General features: G+C 39.8%; 1 protein-coding gene across 1 annotated transcript in view; it reads left to right on the top strand.

Annotated features, from left to right (window-relative positions):
• LOC124142588 (ankyrin and armadillo repeat-containing protein-like) overlaps positions 1 to 20,265 on the top strand; it is a 29,697-nt gene extending 9,432 nt beyond the window's left edge. The window contains exons 2-7 of the mRNA XM_046511162.2: positions 115 to 1,736; positions 13,134 to 13,378; positions 15,399 to 15,555; positions 16,323 to 16,470; positions 18,091 to 18,210; positions 19,322 to 20,265. Of these exons, the coding sequence (XP_046367118.2) occupies positions 152 to 1,736; positions 13,134 to 13,378; positions 15,399 to 15,555; positions 16,323 to 16,470; positions 18,091 to 18,210; positions 19,322 to 19,583 (2,517 nt within the window). The 5' untranslated portion in view covers positions 115 to 151 and the 3' untranslated portion in view covers positions 19,584 to 20,265. The remainder of the gene's footprint in view (positions 1 to 114; positions 1,737 to 13,133; positions 13,379 to 15,398; positions 15,556 to 16,322; positions 16,471 to 18,090; positions 18,211 to 19,321) is intronic.
• The last annotated feature ends 1,781 nt before the right edge of the window (positions 20,266 to 22,046 follow it).

Raw genomic sequence — 22,046 nt, 5'->3', positions numbered from 1 at the left:
GCTTAGCACTACCCCAAAAATTAAAATTTAGAAAACTGAAAAAGGTATTTTTATTACAAAACCATAATGTTTTCTTAAGTGTGCTTGGGACCAATGACTCTGTTGTTGTTTCAGATAGATGGTATCGAAGGGTCTGTAAATCTTCATCACGATGAACGAGTATGACGAGAAGGGATGGGCACACATCCACCAGGCTGCGTACCGGGGCTACGTCAAGTCCATCGAACGCTTCGTGGAGGCCAACCCAGACCAGCTGGAGCTGGAGACAAATGACGACCTTCACTCCACCCCCTTCCTCCTGGCTGTCAGTAGTGGCAACGTTGACACCGTGAACAGCTTGTTGTCTTTAAACGCCAAGATAAATGTCATCAACACCCAGAACCACGGGGCCATAGAGCTTTGCTGTATGAAACAGTTTGTTTCTCTGCTGGAGTACTTCATAAAACGAAATGATGAAAAGCTACCGGTGTGGAAGCATCTTCTTAAGATGGTGGGGTCAGATAATGAAGAGGAGGCAGAAAATTCGGGAAAATGTTTAAGGACTTTGACAGATCGTAGTGAAGCTGAAGGTATCAATGCTAACTGGGAACATGTATATAATAATGGTGGAATTCCAGTGATTGTCAAAGTGGTCAAGAGTACACTCAATGATGATGCAAAGATTCCAGCTCTTCAAGCCCTGCTCAATGTCCTTGAGAAGACAGAGGTCCAAGAACAGATGGTAAGCTCAGGCGGAATTCCTGCATATATAAAAATATTAAAATCCCAGAACCAATTCGCTGTTAAGCTGGCAGCGGAGACATTACAAGAATTGGCCAAGAATAAGGAATATGCTGATATACAAATGCAGAACCAGGTTGCCCAGGCTCTTCTAAAGGTGGCTCAGTCAGTGTCGGATTACGAGGTACTGATACCTGTTGTCCATTGCTTTAGAGTGTTGTCCAAAGTCAGCAGCACCCATCGATCAGCAATAGGAGGTGTAACTGGTGTGATTTCCACTCTGGTTGGTCTTTATGAAAAATACAGTGAACAGCAGTTATTGCTTGCCTTGACATCGGCTGTGGGTCTGATTGCGGAGGACACGAAGGCCAATCAGAACATGTTTGTGGATGAAGGTGTGACCCCTCACTTGAGGGATGTCATCATGGGGCAGATGAAGCACCGAGAGCTTCAGTTGACAGCCGTTGAAGCAGTTCACCTCCTAGCACAGGATAACCCTCACACTCAGAAGGAAATCCTTTCCAAAGGAATTGATAGAATCCTGTTCAAACTCTTGTCCAAAAGCAGGGCGGATGTGCTACTGGAGAAAACTGCGATGGCACTGTGGGCTTTGGCGGGGACGAACTTGGATGAACAGCGTGAGATGGCGACAGGGATGGGTGTGCAAATGTTGATAGAGTTCCTTAATTCTCTGTCTGAGAAACTTCACCTTATAGCTTCAGAAGGTCTGGGTGTTCTGGCACAGGGCCCCCTGAACATGCAGACTGAGATAGCTAATAAGAATGGTATTCATCCTTTAGTGAGACTGTTGAAGTCGGATAAGGATTACATTGGTCTGAGTGTGATCCGGACACTTAGGTATCTGTCTGTAGGCGTGGGGAATGTGCCACACAATCGGAACCAGAAGACAATATCCCAGTCTCAGGGCATCAGATACTTGGTGGCTCTCATGGTTCATTCGGCCAGTGAGATTCTGCGAGTGGAATCAGCTGTTACCCTGGGATATGTGTCCATAGGTGAGTACTACGTTGAATCTGAGTTGAGTTGAGTTACAGGGATTGTTGCTCATACTGTCAACAACTGGTTCAAGTGAATGAATGTTTTGAGTTTCACGCTGCTTTGAAAAGTTTTTCAGTTAAATTACAGCGTGTCAGCATTATGTGGTCGGAAAGCCCTATTAATACATTCGTACATGTTATCTACTTTGATGAAACCCTTGAAAATGTGTACAATCTCATTAAAATCAGATCTTGGTTCTCGCTATCGCTAAACAAAGATCTGAGGACATCCCATTATGGGTCACGTCAGAACGACCTTTCATCCGACCAATCAAAGCATTGCTTACCAGATCACGGAATGTGTTTTCTGATTATGCAACCTTGAAAACGTTAACACGGGGTATTCCGAAAACGACAATTACGGCCCTTATGACTGATTCCGTCAAAATTATTGTCTATCTCTCGCTTCCGAGGGATAAACATTTGAACGGAGTAGGCTTGTTTATTTTAGATTTTGTTTTAATCAAAACACAATGATGGTTATAAACATATTTTCCACCTGCTTGCCCATAGTAACCATGAAGAGTTGTGTATTCAGAATAACAATGATGTGGTACGTTTGAAGGTATAAAAACTGTGTTCTATCTAAAGAGCTTAGACCAGGATTACTATAATGCTTTTAGCTAACCTGCATTGTTGTTAAATGGTATTTCCATACCATAATCTGATTTGAAAGCCATTCTGCCCCCTGAGACTTAAGCCTTCAGCTTAAAATGAACAGTGCCTTATTAATATTATAATGATGTGTAATAGTTTATCAGTTGGGGGTACGTGTAGCTCAGATTTGCTTCTATAATAATAATAATAATAATAATAATAATATCATGGAAAATGTTAAATATATAATTCTTTGGAATAGGCCCGTTTACAGATCTTTGTTCTCGATATCGCAAAACAAAAATCTGAGGACATCCCATTACGGGTCACGTCAGAATGACCTTTCATCCGACCAATCAAAGCGTCGCTTACCAGATCATGAAAGTGACAGTCGGAATGTGTTTTCTAATCATACAACCACGAAATATTTAACACAGGGTATTCCGAATGACAGTTACAGGTTTTATGATTATATCCATACAATCTAGGCCATCTATAAGCCATTCCAGAATGTTCTTCTTATCAGTTTTAATTTTCAAAAGTCAAAATATGTTTCAAAGCGTAGTCGCCAGTTTTGATACTAGTTTTGAGAAAGCTGCCTTCTGGTTGGGTAATGTCGATTTCTTGTCAGTCATTTCATTGATCAGTCAAAATTCGCGGAAGGTCATTCTGACGTGATGTCCTCAGATCTTTGTTTAGTGGTAGCGAAAACTAATATCTGATTTTAATGAGATTGGGAAACTGGACTTTTATTGTGACCCAGAACACACAGACATGAAGTAGCCAGCTTTAGATGTGGCATCTCCCTTATGTATGTGCAATACCCTACAAAGAGAGTTTGTATAAAAGTTGATAATTGTATGTTTTTGTATAATAACATGTTATGCATATTGGTCATTTTTCATCAATTACTAACGTCTACTTTCATGGTGTGGCCATGTTGTCTAAGGTGCTGCCATTGGCTTTGCAGAGTTGCATACCTTGGACACACCAGAACCCTATGATTGTGTGTTTGAATCCTGGTTTGCCCTGATTGTGATTCTAGGTTTGTCATTCACCATACCGGTACTTGGGGGTTTGGGCTTTCCTCCCACATCAAGCTGACAAGCTGTGACATAACTGGAATACTGTTCAAAGCAGCGTTAAACACTCACTCACTCACTCACTCACTCACTCACTCACTCACTCACTCACTCACTCACTCACTCACTCACTCACTCACGCACCCACCCACCCACCCACCCACCCACTCACTCTCAAAGGTTGCTTGTATGCTTTAATATGTTATGTCATGTTTTCTTTTTACATACTGCACATATTGCCGACAGCGGCACAGTGCCAAATCTTAAAATCAATTATGTAAGGAACCACAGCTAACCAATTCATTTGTATGGATGAAGAATTATGATTACATGATCCAGGTTCAGCTCGCACTGCACACATAATACAGCACACGCAGACCTGGAGCTTATTAACGTCATCATTGAGTATCTATCATACAATCTCCAAACACTGTGTTCGCTTCTTGTTCAATAAGTGAGATTACGAACCTGATAAATGTCCTGGGTAATAATCCCAGGTAGGTTACATGGAAGATATAGCATTGAAGTCCAGAAGGATCAGATGTAAGGTGTGCTTATTGCTGTCTGTGTACATACCGACGGAGATATGGTGCCTAGTATCGGTAACATTGACAGGATAGTGTCATTATACGTAAGGAATCCATTTGTCACAGGTTTTCTATGGGCCTGTGATCTTTGATGATACATGTATTCGCTTCTGAGGGATATATTTGGACTGACATCACGTAATATGGTACATGTCGGTTCGTAGAAGGTTCACTCATGGGGTTTACGTATGTGTTTTATTTGATTTGTTTGTTTTATTTGTTGTTTAATGCCGCACTCAGCAATATTCCAGCTATATGATGGCGGTCTGTAAATAATCGAGTTTGGACCAGACAATCTAGTGATTGATATCATGAGCATTGATCTACTCAGTATGGATATGTTGCCATGCATCAACCAAGTTAGCGAGCCTGACCACTTGATTCCGTTAGTCGCTTCTTACAACAAGCATAGGTTGCTGAAGAGCAATTTGGACACAGGTACTGAGTTGATAGGCTTATAAATTACATGCTTCATGTTAAACTGGTGCTGTACAGAATACTGGTACCTGATTGGTTGTATGGATTGTAGGAAGTTCTTAGTGTCAGTGGGACCACTTATATGAGTGAGTGAGTGAGTGAGAGAGTTGGGTTTAATGCCACTTTTAACAGTAATCAGAGCTCCAGATAAGCTGCGTATATGCATAAAATACGCATCAGAAATGCAGAAATAGGCAGTAAAATAAAATCCAAGCGTATCAAATACGCAACGAACATTACAGATACGCTACAAAAATAAAACTTGTGCGTATCATCAAAATATTGTGAAGTAACCCTTTCTTATTCGATAAGCAAATCAGCAACTTATTTTGAAATTATAAACGGGCATTCAGTCAACCTTGCCAAACTCCACGATGACAGTTACATCATGATCATTTGCCATCACACTTTCTTGTGGTATTTTTGAGTCCTATAAAGCTCTCGAACCTACACGACACCAGTTTGCAGGTACTAGATGAATAGTGTTTTTAAATATTTAAATACCCAAATGTGTAAAAACTAGTGGGTAACAGAAATTTGAATACCCAGATAGAATTACTGATACCCAATGATTTTAAAATGCATGGTAAAATACCCACAACACCAAAAGCTTATCTGGAGCTCTGAGTAATCCAGTTATGTCACAGTGAAATCAGCATGATGTGGGAGGAAAGCCCAAAGTGATGCAGGTCTCAGACGTTTACCACTTTGGTGAAACCCACGAGCACGGGTATGGTGCTGACAAACCTAGAAACATAACTAGGGCGAACCGGGATTCGAACCCACAAAATTATGGTTTCTGGCGTGCAACTCTGCACAGCGAATGGTGGCACCTCAGACAACTGGGGAAACCAGCAGACAGAAGCAATCTTCATTTATTTATCTCAGTCATTTGGAGGTTAATTTGTGTGAGAAATATTGCTTTTCTTTTGTTTCTTGTTAATTGCTCAGGGGAGAAAACAAACTTAGTGAAAATGTCAGTGTAACTGTAAATAGCAAATCACTTTAATAAAGTGAGTGAGTGAGTATGGTTTTACGCCGCTTTTAGCAATATTCCAGCAATATCACGGCGGGGGACACCAGAAATGGGCTTCACACATTGTACCCATGTCGGGAATCCAACCCGGGTCTTCGGCGTGACGAGCGAACGCTTAAACCACTAGGCTACCCGACCGCCCACTTTAATAAAGTAAAAAATAGCCAAAAAGTAACAGATCTGTATAGCCAGTATTGAAATTAGTCTGCTTCAGACACTGCTACCAGGCAACAAAATAGTGATTATTTGTCATTCCAAATTGCTGCCTCGGGGATTTATCTAGACCTGCTCAGAGGCTGATATTCAGCCCCATGTTTGCCACAAATGACTGTAAGAATCCCCAATTTGAATAAAAAAATATACAAATTCCTCAGAATTTACAAAAATAAAAACATTAAAAAAATACAGTTTTGAACAATATTGCTAGTTTTTCCCAGTTTGCCTGCAAGGGCACTTAGTTTGGAATCCTGGATAAATCTCTGCACCTCTTCATCATAAAACATAAAATTGTACTTAACTTTCCGAACACTAATAGATATTTGTGGCCAGACGTGGCCAGATATGGCCAGACCAAGTTATTTTCAGGTTTTACAGATTGAGGGACGTGCCAAATTCTTGACAAGAAATATTAAGTTCCTGTAATTAAAATGATTATTTAAACTTAAAGTACAGTACACTACACCATTTCATTACTTGACTGTAAAAGTCCAGTTTCCACCCTTGCCAAACTAGGCTGGAATTTCTATGCTCGACTGTAGCGCCACCAGTGGCTACATGTATTACGAGTTATGTCCCTTCTATGTCCTTCCTATTGACCAATCAGATTCCACCTCTCACTTGCATTTGCTTCAAACAAATGAAGGCACCCAGTCAAGACTAGCTGATCGATAATCAAGGTGTATATTGTAATAAAACCTGTCTTACTTTGCGAAGTGCATCTAAATAATGTGGGAACCTTGATTAAAAACATGAAAAGATTTGGAAAATCTCTGTTGATGGTACACATGCTTTGCAAATCTTGCAATCGACCAAAATCTGCACGACAGTTTACAAACTAGATGTCGATTTTGTTACTTGATTTGGATTGGACTATGCATAGACTTGTTAGTCCAGACAAAATATAACTCCATAATTCCAGCCTAGTTTGGCAAGTATGGAAACTGGACTTTTATAGTCAGTTAACTCCTTTTCCTTTGGAAGATGGTAAGGACCCTTGAAATTAACTATCCGGAGTCCCCAGGATCCTTAGTTTTGGAAGTCAAGGTAACACCATGCAAACAGTAACAGAACAATGGGTTGATTAAAGTTGACCTGTCTGTCACAGAGAACTAGTTTTAAAACCATAATTAATCACATATTATTATTTAGAAAGTGTCTGGTGGACATAAAGACTTTTGTCTATAGACCTAAAATGTTTGAATTAAATTTCATGTTAAACATACCCATACTAATATGTAAAGCTTTTAAATAAACATACTTTCAACCACAATCAGCATATTTTGTCCTTACCCTTACAAAAAAAGCTTAGTTTTAACATGTGTAATGTGATTTTTACAATAACTTGTATAATTAAATTGTTTTCATTTTGTATGTCCAATAGAAAAAACATACATTTTTCCTGAATGATCTCTGCTGTTTTTAAGACTTCATTATGTTTTTGTATGACCAAAAAATGGAAGATATCTATAATTATCATATAATGGGTAGGTTTCTCGGCAGGATAAAGCCAACGGATAAAAAGGATATCCGTTGGGGTCATATGCGGATAGAGATGCAAATATCAAAGGTCAAGTAGGGACTACTTTCACTGTTTATAAACAAACATGGCGTCGCCCTCGTCATTCGGCGATCGAGTCAGAATTACCCATCGGGAATCTGGATAAACTACAGGGATAATTGCTATCATTATCAAAAGAATAGTCTAATATACTGAAAATCAGTGTCTAACTGTGACGTAGAAAAGGCATTTTATAAGTTTTGGCAACTTTGGAGATATAAATTTCGAAAACAATTTTGCGAGGGCACGAGGCCTAGCCAAGCGGGATCAGTAGCCATATCTGTGCTTGTAGACCTCTGCAGGTTGAAACCTTCTCCACAAATTAAAATAGTTGGATTTGGCCGAAATATGTTTGAATTGTTACCTTGTTTCGTTTTGTCGCTGTGTGTACATCTGACTACACTTCTTAACGTTATGACAGGACAGACCGACTGTCAACAACGTCTGACCGTGGCCGTGACGTCTCATAGACAAGGGTTAGAGTAGCTTCCCTTTGACAAAGGGCAGTTACTCTCGCGGACAGACCGATGGATTGCCGCGAAAGGCAATTAAAAACAATTGTTGTTTTGCGTATATGTTGCTTCGCCACTGTATAAGAAACAGATTTCAGTTGGAACTATATTGGCTACTGTCACTGTCCGACTGACACATCACTTACCCTGTGACGTAATAAATATTATTGCGCGCATTCCAGGAAAACTCGCAATGTTTCGGTAATGTTTGTGAGAGAGGGAAAGCGATTTTGAAACACAGAATTAAAAAATGACATTATATGATAAAGAGGTTATCACGCTTGTGTGTTTGGGGATGGTAAATATCCTGTATTAGGAATAAACACTATGTATTTAGCTCGCCAAGGCTCGCTAAATACAATGTTTATTCCTAATGCAGGATATTTACCATCCCCAAACACACTCACGTGATAACCTCTATTTATTTGTTTATATACTTCCTAGTTGTAGTAATGTGATTTATACGATAATCTGTAAAAAAAACTATTCATATTGTGTGTCCAATAGAAAAAAATACATTTCTTATGAATGATCTCAGCTGATCCAGGAGACTTTGATCTATTTTTTATGAGCCAAAATGGAATATGTATACAATTGTTTATATACTTTGTATCTAGTCAAGCTGTATATTGACCAGTGCTATAGAGATTGAGGTTAATAAACTCTTTATGCTGCAGGAATCATGGCAATGCAATAATGTTTTCACATTTTTATTAACAGCTAAGCCTAAGTGTATCCTCATAAACGGCTCTTAGTAATATAATCAAGGGAGAACAAGAATTCCATATACCTATACATATCAACATGCTTTAGTTTCATGGCTGGCTGGCCCCAGTGCTTGAGGATCATTGGAAGTAATTACTCCTCATGAATAAGCAAGCAAGAGAGCTGAGCAGAAACTCCACAGTGGGAATACAATGCATTGAGGCGAGATCGCAATCTTTCGAGATCTGAAAGATTTAATGAAGGCTTGCCGTTGGAATAGACTATCTTCTTCATTTAGATGGTGCAAGCTGATTTAAAGGAAATTGTATCATTGGGAAGCTTATGAATTATATATAAAAATGTTGAGATACTAGCCATTGCTAAATAAGACAGGCTGAATTATGTATGGGTGGTGAAGGCAGGTGAATTGATACAGGAAGTTTATTTTAGGTTGTTTATTACAACGCTGCTATGTTTACACAAGTCACATGTGTCTTTCTCAATCAACACTGGTTGCAAATAAAAAAATGCTATTCCACTTTATATTTTCCACAGTTTTGTGGTTCGTTTAATCTGTTCTTAAAGTTAATAAACAATATTAAACACTTGTGGGGTATTCCTTTTTCCAAACTAGAAGTAGCTGTAATATTATTTTTTTATTGTTATTTATATTTATTTCTGAATTTTACTTTATTTTTTTGAATTTCCACGTCATAGTTTTTAAAACTTTGTTGTTAAACCAATTCTACAAAATAAACAGCATATTTAAAAGGTAATTTCTCATAAGAGGTAAATATTTTAGGCATAGACAATCAAGTCAAACTGTTTCTTCACACTCAAGCAGTGAATTAAATTAAGCCATGCCATTCCGATTCAGCAAATAGGGACAGATCATTTGATATTCTGAGAGGGAGGGACTGGGGGCTGGGATTTTATTGAAAAAAATATATTGTCCCCGCAAATTTTTGAAAAACATAATTATGCTTCAGACTGGTGAAAAAACAAAATATTGTCTGCCACTAAAATGCCATTGTTGCGAGGTGTAAAATTGAGGCTCATAGGTTCAGATAAAAGAATTATATATCTGGTTTGTAGCAGTAGCTGAAACAATATATAAGTCTCCAAAATTTCAGTCAGACGATCGGACTGGCAATATTGCAAAGTTACCAGACCAGATTAAATGTTGCTGGTCAGAATTGTCTGGGCTAACGAACAAAAGTAAAAAAGGGTAAACATAAGTATAGTACTGTGTAGTTCTCAGAAAATATCAATAGACTGGTAGACAGTCAACTAAGTAACTTTAACCCCTGACCATCGGGCGTGCAACTTTTCAAAACTGAACGTCCGTCAGCGAAATAGACCGTCTCGGTCTGTCGGGCAGGCGAGTATTTTAGACACTGCCAACATGATAAATACTACTCAAAAGAAGTTAAAGTGAGTGAGTGAGTGAGTTTTGGTTTTACGCCGCTTTTAGCAATATTCCAGCAATATCACAGCAGGGGACACCAGGAATGGGCTTCAGAAATTGTACCCATGTCGGGAATCGAACCCGGGTCTTAGGCGTGACGAGCGGACGCTTTAACCACTAGGCTACCCGACCGCCCCAAAGAAGTTAAAGAAAACCGGTTAACTAGGTTAACTTATTAAAGTTAATCTGTCATGCCATGATAGACTGACTATAGTAATATGAAAGAAATGGGTGATCTTTAACAAATTATGAGTAGTATATAATCATGATAATTAATTACTTTCTCACAAATTTGTCAAGATTAAAATAGGTGGATTTCTGAACAAAAAATGGATAAAAATACACTGTAAAGATGTTAAAAAAGCAGGTATTAAAAATAAATACAGCATCAGTAACTTATTATTTTAATGTTTGTTAAATTTAAGGGCAGGCTCATCTCTTAAAAAAAAGAATAAAGAAAAATAGTTTGTTTGGCCATATTAAAAAACAAATGTAAAACTCTCATAAATACTAGCATTACAGATCCCATCTTGATCAAGTCAAATGAGGCATGATATACATCAATAATGCACAGGTTTCCACGCTGCCTCCTCGTACCATGTATCAAGTGTGACATCACGATACAGACACATCGGAAGTGATGACCTGGCCTCAATAATGACACTCCTGGATTTGGTGTCAGCACATTCCCCTGTTGGTCGATGGTCTCCTATGCATGGTCTCCTAATGCCAAGCATACCTAGCGTTCGGCTGATCAATACTGTTACACTTCTACATGACAACCGCTTGTTAATTCCAAACCCCTGGGACTAGATCAATGCTTACAAGACGACAACAAAACACATCGCTAAAATGCAGTCAGGCAATGCCATTTGTGAACAAGTCACTGAAACCGAGGGCTGAGATTTTCAGTCAGAACGGCAGTGTTTTTGTAGCGATGCTTATCGCAACTTGTTGTGAGGAGGTTTTTTTCAGTTCAGTAGATATCATTTATGAGTACGCGAAGGCTACAGCTATCTGCCTGATGGTATTGTTAGGGCAAACGGGGGATTAGGTTTCTGCATGGCTATTGATTATTGATTATTGATTTCTATTTATTTTTTCATGACCTGTCAGTGCATTTATATAGGTTATTTATGTAGAGTCATATATTTATTAATTATGAGTAATACATGTAGGGTTTTATTTGCTTAGAGACTAACTACTGTCTCTTTATTTTGGGATAAGCTGAAAAGATATAATGTCAATCAATGGATCATTAATATATTTCTCTTATAAGCAGTAAAAACTTGTCCAGAAAAATAAATGGCACTGCCTTTAGGTAAACTAAACAAGTTCTCAGTATGTTATGTTTTTCAGTAAAGCAATAAAAAGAATAAAAATAGTTGCATATGTTAAAAAAAATATTAACAAATTTGAAATAAAATACAAAATATCATTGACCCAAATCTCAGGCTGCTGTACTTGACCAAATTTGAAAGTGTTTAAATTATGGCTTTCATATTTTGTTTTATTTAAACATATTTGATTAAAACATTTAGATTGGTATGCAAGAATAAGAATTATATATTTCAAAATTCTGTTTTTAACAAACTGAACATTTTATAAAGGCAGATGTTTGTTTGACAAGTTATAAAGAAAATTACTATTTAAAAATTAATTAGTTAAAATGATGCTTTCTTCATTGTTATAAATAGAATGTTTTCCATTTTTCTCATTTTTCTTGTTTTAATGATGACAAGTTGACATATAGCTGATAAAAAAGGGTGGTTTCATATGAAGAATAGCAGATATGTATATGGTCAAACTTTAAGCACTCTTTAACATGTTCAATTGTCTTTCAAGGACTCACTCTACTGACTTTATTATTATTGTATAGCAAACAAATAATGCGTAAAATTATTATGTACCATGCACTGATAGAGATATTTCACAGTGACAGTTAAGCATGAAACAAACAATTTACACATGAATGTACTCTCTTCTTTTGTCTGAATGGATTTCAAACGTGGTACTTCATGACTTTTAACTTCAACACTTTTGAAAGTTACATATGTCACATGATGAGTGTATGGGATTTACAAGAAGCTGTTTAATATCGAGAGATTGTCCGTGGCTGACATTTTTGATGATTTTGATATGTGCCAAACTTTGAACTATTTTTTGGTTGATTCAACCTTTTGAGTGTGAGAAATCCTGTGCTGTTTGTGATAAGAGAGATGAAGGTTGTGACATCACTTATAAAATATTGACAGTAGCGGGTGACCTCGCCTAGGTAAACACTACCAAGCTGACTGTCGTTCATTTCCTGATGAACGTCAGAATGTCACATGATTACATTGTCAATCGAGAGGAGACATACAGAACTACTTAAGGGGAATTCCTCAATGTCTAAAATTAACATTAAAAATCATTTGAGAAAGCTAAGAGAGACATCGATTCAGGCTATGAATGATGCAGGCTTTGAAGCCAGACAGATCATGTATATGTCGGGTCACCGAAAGCTATAACATAGGTTGCTCGACTTAAGAAAAGAACTCACTGAGCTCCACACTGTCGTGCTTCGGGAAATCCAACCCCGCCGCCTCAAGCGGTAATTCCCGTTATCAGCAGCCATAGTATGACTCAAACACACACCCAAAGTTCACAGAACGTTAATATCAATCCATTTTTCAGCTTCAGTTGGTTCTGGATTTCCTTCTAATGCTAACTTTACTGGGTGCAACTTTTGTTTCAAGTGAATTACATTGCCGTAGCCGCCATTTGTAAAACCAAAGGATGTCACTCCAAGTGGAATGTTTGGGACGGATGACGTTACAACTCTCCGTGTTGATATAGTTCGCTTTAAACAATTAAAGTTTGATGTTTAATGGATTGTTTTGTTATGATTTATGTATCTGTCAATATAAGGATTGAAGTTGTATTTGTTGACGTTTATCAGCTGATGAAGACAGTGCCTCACATGAGCAAATTTACCATATAGCTATGGCAGCAAATTGGTGCAAAGTATAAAGCTGTCAGAATAAGATATGATACACTGAAATCAAAACCAACAAACACGAAACCCAGCAGATTGTGGGCACCAGATGACATCATGTCCCGTTTCATCTGCAGGAAACCAAGCCATCTTGGATGAGATCCACCGCTACCCCGACTTCAGCTTTGTGCGTATCCTACGGATGATGTACTCCACGGAGCATCGTGTCCGTCTCCTGGCTGGGGAGGCGCTGGCAGCCTTCGCCTACAACAACATCAGCCAGCAGCAGGATATCCTGGAACAGGGCGGGGTCAGGTTTGCTGCATTCCTACCTTTCCTGAAATCTCATGAAGAGTTCTACAGATGCAATGCTGCCTATCAGGTATGGTCATCTTAGTCAGGTCTATTTTTACAAATTCCTCCAAATGCCGTCTTCCTGAGGCAAGGGAGGTAACTGACTATAAAAGTCCAGTTTCCACCTAGTCTAGAATTTCCAGGTCCGAATGCAGTGCAACCAGTAGCTGTAAGTTATGTCCCTTCTATGTCCCTCCTATTGACCAATCAGATTCCATCTCTCATATCACTTGCATTTGCTTAAAACAAGATGGCATAACCCAGTCAAGACGATCTGATCAATAATCAAGGTCTATATTGTAATAAGATAGGTCTTACCCCTTGAAGTGCATCAAATTTCTTGAGTACCTTGCAAAATATCTGCCCAGTTGACGGTACACATGTTTTACAAATCCTGCAACCAACCAAAATTTGCACATTGAAATCCATGTTGTTTACCAACCGGATGCCTAGTTCATTATGCAATTTTGATTGGACGATGCATAGACTCAGTTAGTGCAGCCAAAATGTGACTCCGGAATTCCAGCCTAGTTCGGCAAGGGGGGAAACTGGACTTTTATATTCAGTTAACTCCCTTGCCTCGGGAAGATGCCAAATGCAAACTTATGCTGTTTTAACATAGGAATAACAAAACATGATGCACTAAATCAACACTGCACGCAAGACAACATATTGAGATTACATTAAGGAGAAGAAAATGTAAAATCTGAAATGTCTTTCTTTGAGACCAGTCATTTGTTACTTAGAGGAGTGTGGGTCAGAGGTTTTCAGTACACAGATGCAGGGCTCCAGATAATTTTTCAGCATCGGGAGTTTGTACTCCTTATTATTTTTATTTACAAGTACTGGCAAAACTATAGAGTACCCTTAGAGTACTGACTGGAATCTTATTGATAAGGGGCAGCCAGGTAACCTAGTGGTTAAAGAGACCCGGGTTCGATTCCCAACATGGGTACAATGTGTGAAGCCCATTTCTAGTGTCCCCCGCCGTGATATTGCTGGAATATTGCTAAAAGCTGCGTAAAACCATACTCACTCACTCACTCACTCACTCACTCACTCACTCACTCACTCACTCACTCACTCACTCACTCACTCACTCACTCACTCACTCACTCACTCACTCACTCACTCACTCTTATTGATAAATGTTATATTTCATTTTAGCAGAGACCATGGTCACTGTCTCGTGTATACTGGTCAATAAACAATAAATAATACTTTCTTCTTTTTTTTGTACATGTATGTCTAACGTGCACCCCTCTATGGTTTTCAGTCAAGATATACAATGAATACATTTTATAACCAGACAGTGTTGACGTGGTATTTCCGTGTTACATGACAGTAATATCTTTGCGTTGGAGGAAAAAACATCAAAACTCTTTATAGTGTGTATAATGCATACCCCTTTTATACAGCTGTGTTTTTTGGAAAATAAAGTGTGCACTATACTCAAGAAAATATACTGCTTGAAATCAGAATATAATTTTTGGGAAATATGTTTTAAATAAATGTTAGACCATACATGTATGCTGTGATGTGTATCTGATACGTTTATAAAATCATCCCCCTACGTATCGTGCATAGTTTCGTCTGTACATACGCTGATACTGCCTTCATCTGGAGCCCTGCAATGTACTGACCCTCCTCATATGCTTGTCATATTTTTGGATGACCCTCCCTATTTTTTCATGAGATGTCAATATTGTTCATGACCCTCCCCCAATATGTGGTTTATCTTTTATGGCAATCCCCAAGAGACTCTTATACCTTTTGTGACCCTACCCTGATTCCTTCAGACTCCCACACCCACCCCTGTATTATTTGATTTGTCCCCCGGGACATTTTAACATAAATAATCTGTAAACCAAGAAATCTGCCTATCAATTTAAGAAAGTGATTAGAAACAAGAATATTTTTAGATATGGACTTGATTATTGATGGATTTGATTATTCACAGGCTGCCGTCATACAGCTGGAATATTAGTCTAGCTAAGGAATGTTAGACAACAAACAAGCATATTGAGTTCTAAATGTCTGTATGTCAGATCGTGGTCCTGGCTCGCATCATCCCGGATGAGGAGCAGGCTAAGTCCTCAGCACTGGGCATCAAGCTGATCGTCGACCTCCTCCAGGACTCCAAGGACAACAGCATTCTGGCGCTGGCCAGTGACTGTGTCGCTAGACTGGCACACACACGAGCAGGTACATCTGTCATCATCATCAACACTGGTTTGTCAATATGCGTTTCTCCGTCGCCTGTAAATACATGTGTACTGGCACTATGTGGGGTAGGTGCTCTTATAACCGACAAGTCAAACAAAGGTAAGGTTAGGTGGAATAGGATTTATCATCGCGTCCAAGATTATTGCACTTATATAGCAACGTGCATGCATGTGCGTGTGTGTGTGCGAGTGTGTGGGTGTGTGTGCTTGTACTAGTCCGGACTGATACCGATTTATAGTGCTAGCTCACTGACTTACTATGCCGCAGTTTAACATGAATACGCCACTCAGACACAGTATACTGACTCCGAGCTGACCAGTCCTTGTTTGAGCCCCTAAATGCCGAGCACGAGACAGGGTAACAACAAGTACCATCTTTTATGACGCGTTTATATACATACATCCCCAAACCTTTGCTTGTCGTGAGAGGCAATTAAATGGATTTAATCTTCAGAATTAGTTACGTGTTGGAATGTGTGACAGCGTACTGAAAGCGTGGGATGTTGCTCATTATTTACAGGTTGCCATAATACAGTTGGAATATTGCCTTGTGCAGGGTTAACAAACAAGCATATGATAAAAGGTTCGGTACATCAATGACTTTCTTGTTCTATTCTATTAGACAGAGATGATTGGGGTGTACTTTTTCAATAATATTTGTATGTACTTCCTGGCCAAGCAATAGGTCTTCTAAAGACAAGAAAGTATATTTTGCATCTGGTAAGACTGTATCTTCTGTTCCTGTAGGTGTTCCTTCAGCCATCGTCGCTATAGAAGCTGTGCATTACATGTGCAGCCTACTGTCATCCCCTGCTGAGCAGGTGCGTGGATGTGCAGCCATTGCACTTGGCTATCTCACCTTCAACCACGAGGGAGGCAGGGAACTCCTTCACAGGTCAGATAAACCAAACAGTACATGGAGTGTGATTCCCTAGTTCAAACAGAGAAACATCTTCCAACAAGACATCTCAGACAACTGAGAGTTTGTCTCCAAGTCAGATCACTAAGATCACTTTGTGGACTGTTGCCCATATTCCCAAGGCAAGGGAGTTGACTGACTATGAAAGTCCAGTTTCCACCCAAACTGGAATTATGGACTCAGAAGTCTATGCATAATCCAATCAAAGTCTCGTAACGAAATCAACATCCGGTTTGTAAACTGCTGTCCAGATTTCGGTCGATTGCAGGATTTGCAAAGCAATTAGCATGTGTACTGAGAACTTAGCGTCAACAGATTTCCAAATCTTTTCGTGTTTTTCATCAAGGTGCTCTTGTGATTTGATGCATTTCGCGAAGTAAGACCCGTATCATTATGATATATATCTTGATTATCGTTTAGAGTGTCTCCCCTTCGCGTTTGGAAGCTGCTGTGTAGATTTCGGTCGATTGCAGGATTTGCACAAGTGTACCGTCATCTGGGCGTCAACAGATATTTTCCAAATCTTTTCATGTTTTTAATCATGGTGCTCACTGATTTGATGCATTTCGCGAAGTAAGACCTGTATCATTACGATATATTTCTTGATTATCGTTTAGAGTGTCTTCACTTGGTGCCACCATTTTATTTGAAGCAAATGCAAGTGGTATGTGAGGTGGAATCTGATTGGTCAATAGGAGGTACTTAAAAGGGACATAACTCGTAATAGCCACTGATGGCACTAGGATCGACTCATGAAATTCAGGCCTAGTTCAGGGGCATGGGTGGCCCAGTCATCTAAGGCGCCGTGATTCCCTGTGCAGAGTCGTGTCCCTTGGGCATGCCAGAAACCTATGATTGTGGGTTTGAATCCCGGTTCGCCCCGATTATGTTTCTAGGTTTGTCGGCACCATACCCGTGCTCGTGGGTTTCACCAAAGTGGTAAACTTCTGAGACCAGCATCACTTCGAGCTTTCCTCCCACATTTAGCTGACACGCCGTGATATAACTGGAATACTGTTAACAGCGGCGTTAAACCCAACTCACTCATTCACACTCAAGCCTAGTTCGGCAGTCAGTTAACTCCCTTGCCTCGGGAAGATGAGAGAGAATTAATGTATAAAATTATGTGCTAAAAAATGATTTAATAACCTCTGTTACAGACACATACATGTATGATGATATCAGTGGGTAAAAAACTGTAAATGTACTAGTATTCATGCTACACTTAACATGCTGAATATCACTGAATATCAGTGGTAGGTTTGTTTAGACCAGCCTCGATTATTTACAGGCTGGTCCCATCTAATGGGACTATTGTTGATTGCAACGTGAAACAACAAACAATAAATGATCACTTGACAACCTTTTGGCAGTGTGTAAGTGGTCACTAGCCCATAGGTCTAAATTGTTTGATAGGCATTACTTAGAAGTTGACGGATGACAAGGTAGACACAATTTTATGGATAACAACTTCTTTAATACTGTAAAAAGCGACATTTCGGTATAGATCCTTATACCATTGTCAAGCAAGACATTGTAGCCCATAGGACTAGTTGGTAATTTTGAGATATCCATGTGTCTGTCATGTTCCTCCAGATGCCGCAAGAACCCCTACCTGATGCAGGTACTCAAGTACTACACGAAGCGGACACGTCTGTCTCCTGACTTTGTGCAGGGCTGGAAACACTGCAGGAGGGTTGGCCTGCCAGCTATACCGTACGTACTTACTCTTAAATTGGGAATTTAACGTGCCCTTTCCGACATATGTGTATTTCTCGCATGGGCCCTCCAGGCCATTTAGTGTGGGTCGAAAAGGGTATGTCCGAAAAGGTGATGGAACTAAGGTGGGGCTTTTAGGGTTGTTTACCGTATGTTCTGTTTCTGTTCTTTTTATGTAAAATTCTATCCCAAGACCATACAAACTTAATGTCAAACACTGCAACAAGGGAAATACTGTATGTCTTGAAATTAATGCGAGCGTGAATTAAATGCGAAAAATTGATTGGTGTTTGCTCGCATTAATAAACATCGCATTTATATCAACAGTAAGACATTTTGGATAGCAGAAATACCAACTTAGTCAACACTAAAAAGAAGCAACTATGTATTCCACTGTTTATTGAGCAGCACTTGTAACATGTATATAAACAATGTCATTCAAACACATCCTGTGACTTGTAACTACTTGGGTCAAGGCAAGCGTTCTACTCACTTATGTCATCACTCATCACACCTGCAAGTCCAGACAGATGCCACCCACGCAACACAGTGTCTTTGTTCTTTGCGACACGAGCCAGCGAGCATGTATTGTTTTAGCGGAAGTACTCTACTCAGTGCTAATAAGCGGTGCTATTTGGAGTGTGGTTGGATTAATGTAAGGTTGGATTACGGAGAGGATTCTCCTGTAAACCTGACAGAGGACATTTTCTTAAGATACAAATCCACTGATGCTTGAGAGGAGAGGGGTGTCGCATTCATATTTTGGCTAGGGGCCAGCGGTCGCATTCTTTTAGAGAAGCATTAATTTCACGATTTACAGTACTGAGAGGAGTTTGCATCTGAGCCTGCAAACATGTTACAGACATTTACAGTGTCAATCATTGGATTGTATGGTTCAGGCAACATGACATATTACAGCCTGCAGTTATAGATACGATTATATTTATAACTAAAAAAACTGTTAAAATATAGCCACTCACTCCTAAGATAAAGACTTCTTATTAAGCTATTAAAAGTTATCATAATTCAAATCATCTAATTGCATTACATTGTAGTTGCAGAGTGTAAATTTAATTTCATTTCATTTTGATTTTTGTTGAATCCACAGAGAGGGGAAAACTAGTCTGATACAGTTTCGACCACACGAGGATGAGATTCGCCCAGTGACAAACTTGAGTTTTGATGGAACAGGTAATAGCTCCAACATCCGGAGCTCCACGTCCAACTTGGTAGCAGAGGAGGGCAATGTGACAGGCAGGTCCTCACGTTCCTCCAGAACACACAGGACAGGATCAGTCCACAACAGTCACATGTCCCTGGACAGTCAGAGGACACAGAACTCTCTCATGGTCGGAGGGGAGGAGAGATGATTGGGAAGTGGGGCATGGGGCAATTGAAGATAAAGTGGGACATGGGAAGATGAAGTGGGGCATGGGAAGATGAAGTGGGGCATGGGAAGATGAAGTGGGACATGGGAAGATGAAGTGGGACATGGGAAGATGAAGTGGGGCATGGGAAGATGAAGTGGGACATGGGAAGATGAAGTGGGGCATGGGAGGATGAAGTGGGACATAGGAAGATGAAGTGGGGCAAAGGAAGATGAAGTGGGACATGGGAAGATGAAGTGGGACATGGGAAGATGAAGTGGGGCATGGGAGGATGAAGTGGGACATAGGAAGATGAAGTGGGGCAAAGGAAGATGAAGTGGGACATGGGAAGATGAAGTGGGACATGGGAAGATAAAGTGGGACATGGGAAGATGAAGTGGGGCATGGGAAGATGAAGTGGGACATGGGAGGATGAAGTGGGAAATGGGAGGATAAAGTGGGACATGGGAGGATGAAGTGGGACATGGGAGGATGAAGTGGGGCATGGGAAGATGAAGTGGGGCATGGGAAGATGAAGTGGGACATGGGAGGATGAAGTGGGGCATGGGAAGATGAAGTGAGGCATAGGAAGATGAAGTGGGGCATAGGAAGATGAAGTGGGGCATGGGAAGATGAAGTGGGGCATAGGAAGATAAAGTGGGACATAGGAGGATGAAGTGGGGCATGGGAAGATAAAGTGGGGCATGGGAAGATAAAGTGGGACATAGGAGGATGAAGTGGGGAATGGGAAGATGAAGTGGGGCATGGGAAGATGAAGTGGGGCATAGGAAGATAAAGTGGGGCATAGGAAGATAAAGTGGGACATGGGAGGATAAAGTGGGGCATGGGAAGATAAAGTGGGACATGGGAGGATAAAGTGGGGCATGGGAAGATGAAGTGGGGCATGGGAAGATGAAGTGAGGCATAGGAAGATGAAGTGGGGCATAGGAAGATGAAGTGGGGCATGGGAAGATGAAGTGGGGCATAGGAAGATAAAGTGGGACATGGGAGGATGAAGTGGGGCATGGGAAGATAAAGTGGGGCATGGGAAGATGAAGTGGGGCATGGGAAGATAAAGTGGGGCATGGGAAGATGAAGTGGGGCATGGGAAGATGAAGTGGGGCATAGGAAGATGAAGTGGGACATGGGAAGATAAAGTGGGGCATAGGAAGATGAAGTGAGGTAAGAGAAAGTGAGAAGTAGGACAAGGAAGATGGGTTGGGGCAAGGGTGGGATGGGCTGCTGACATGGTATATCTGATTCTTATGACTGACTGATTGAATGAATATACACATTGCTATGTTAAACAAAAGTTGACAACATATTTATTCAACATAACAAACTTGGATATTTTGTTATATCCACAACTATATATGGTGTGCCTATTTATTGTGCTGTGAAGTGTGCTGGACATAGATTAAAACAGAAACAGCTTCGTCACAAACCAGATGTATTTGATATATTGAAAGATTTCTCTCCATCACTACCATTGCATTTCATTTAATACTTACCATTTAAAAGTAAGGAGAATGAAACTTACAAGATGACTCACATCACTCAAATTGTCATCTTCCTGAGGCAATGTCAAATAGTCAACAAGGATCATTTATTAGGTATCTACTTCCACACTCATCCTATTTATTACCTCATAATGTATTGTTAGTCATATGCATCATTTCATCACATTATTCATATAAACTAGGATTAACCATTCAACAACCAAATAATGTATGATTTGAATGTTTAGCATAAAACTAATGATTTTCCATAGTCAAAGGTTCTATATATAAACTGCCAATATTTATTTAATAGTAGTTAATCATCAATATATGTCAAGAAACTACATCCTAATGCATTTCCATATATGATTTTATGTAATCATGATAATTCAAATATTATTTTAGATCAAACAAGACTGTCAGTATTTATCAACTACCTCTGTGTGTTATCTAATCCTGTGGAAGCTCTCTGTGAACACAGTTGAGACATGAGCTGACCTGTTATTGTATCACAATTTGCAGCGCTACGGCTGTCTTAGGTCTATGTTAAGGTATGGGAGTTACGATCGCCTTACCGCTAAGATCACTTTGTACAACAGCACCAAGAGCTTCATACCAATCTCATTCCCAGTTGCCTAGATTGATGCTCATGATATCAATCACTGGACTGTCTGGTCAAGACTTGACTACTTACAGACCACTGTCTTATAGCTGGAATATTGGAGTGCAGCGCTAAACAGCAAACAAATTAAAACAATCTCATTTCTTCAGACCTTTTACTCCAATTCGATGTAGTGAGTGAGTGAGTGAGTTGGGTTTAACGCCACTTTTAACAGTATTCCAGTTATATCAAGGCATGTCAGCTGGGAGGAAAGCCTGAAGTGATGCAAGTCTTAGACGTTTACAAGTACGGTAAAACCCACGAGCACGGGTATAGTGCTGACAAACCTAGGAACATAATAGGGGC

Source organism: Haliotis rufescens, unplaced genomic scaffold (genome assembly GCF_023055435.1).
Source record: "Haliotis rufescens isolate VD_foot unplaced genomic scaffold, xgHalRufe1.0.p SCAF_19, whole genome shotgun sequence".
In the NCBI taxonomy this organism is placed as follows: Eukaryota; Metazoa; Mollusca; class Gastropoda; order Lepetellida; family Haliotidae; genus Haliotis; species Haliotis rufescens.
Note: the sequence above shows the minus strand (reverse complement) of the source record. Positions and strands in the feature narration are given on the sequence as shown.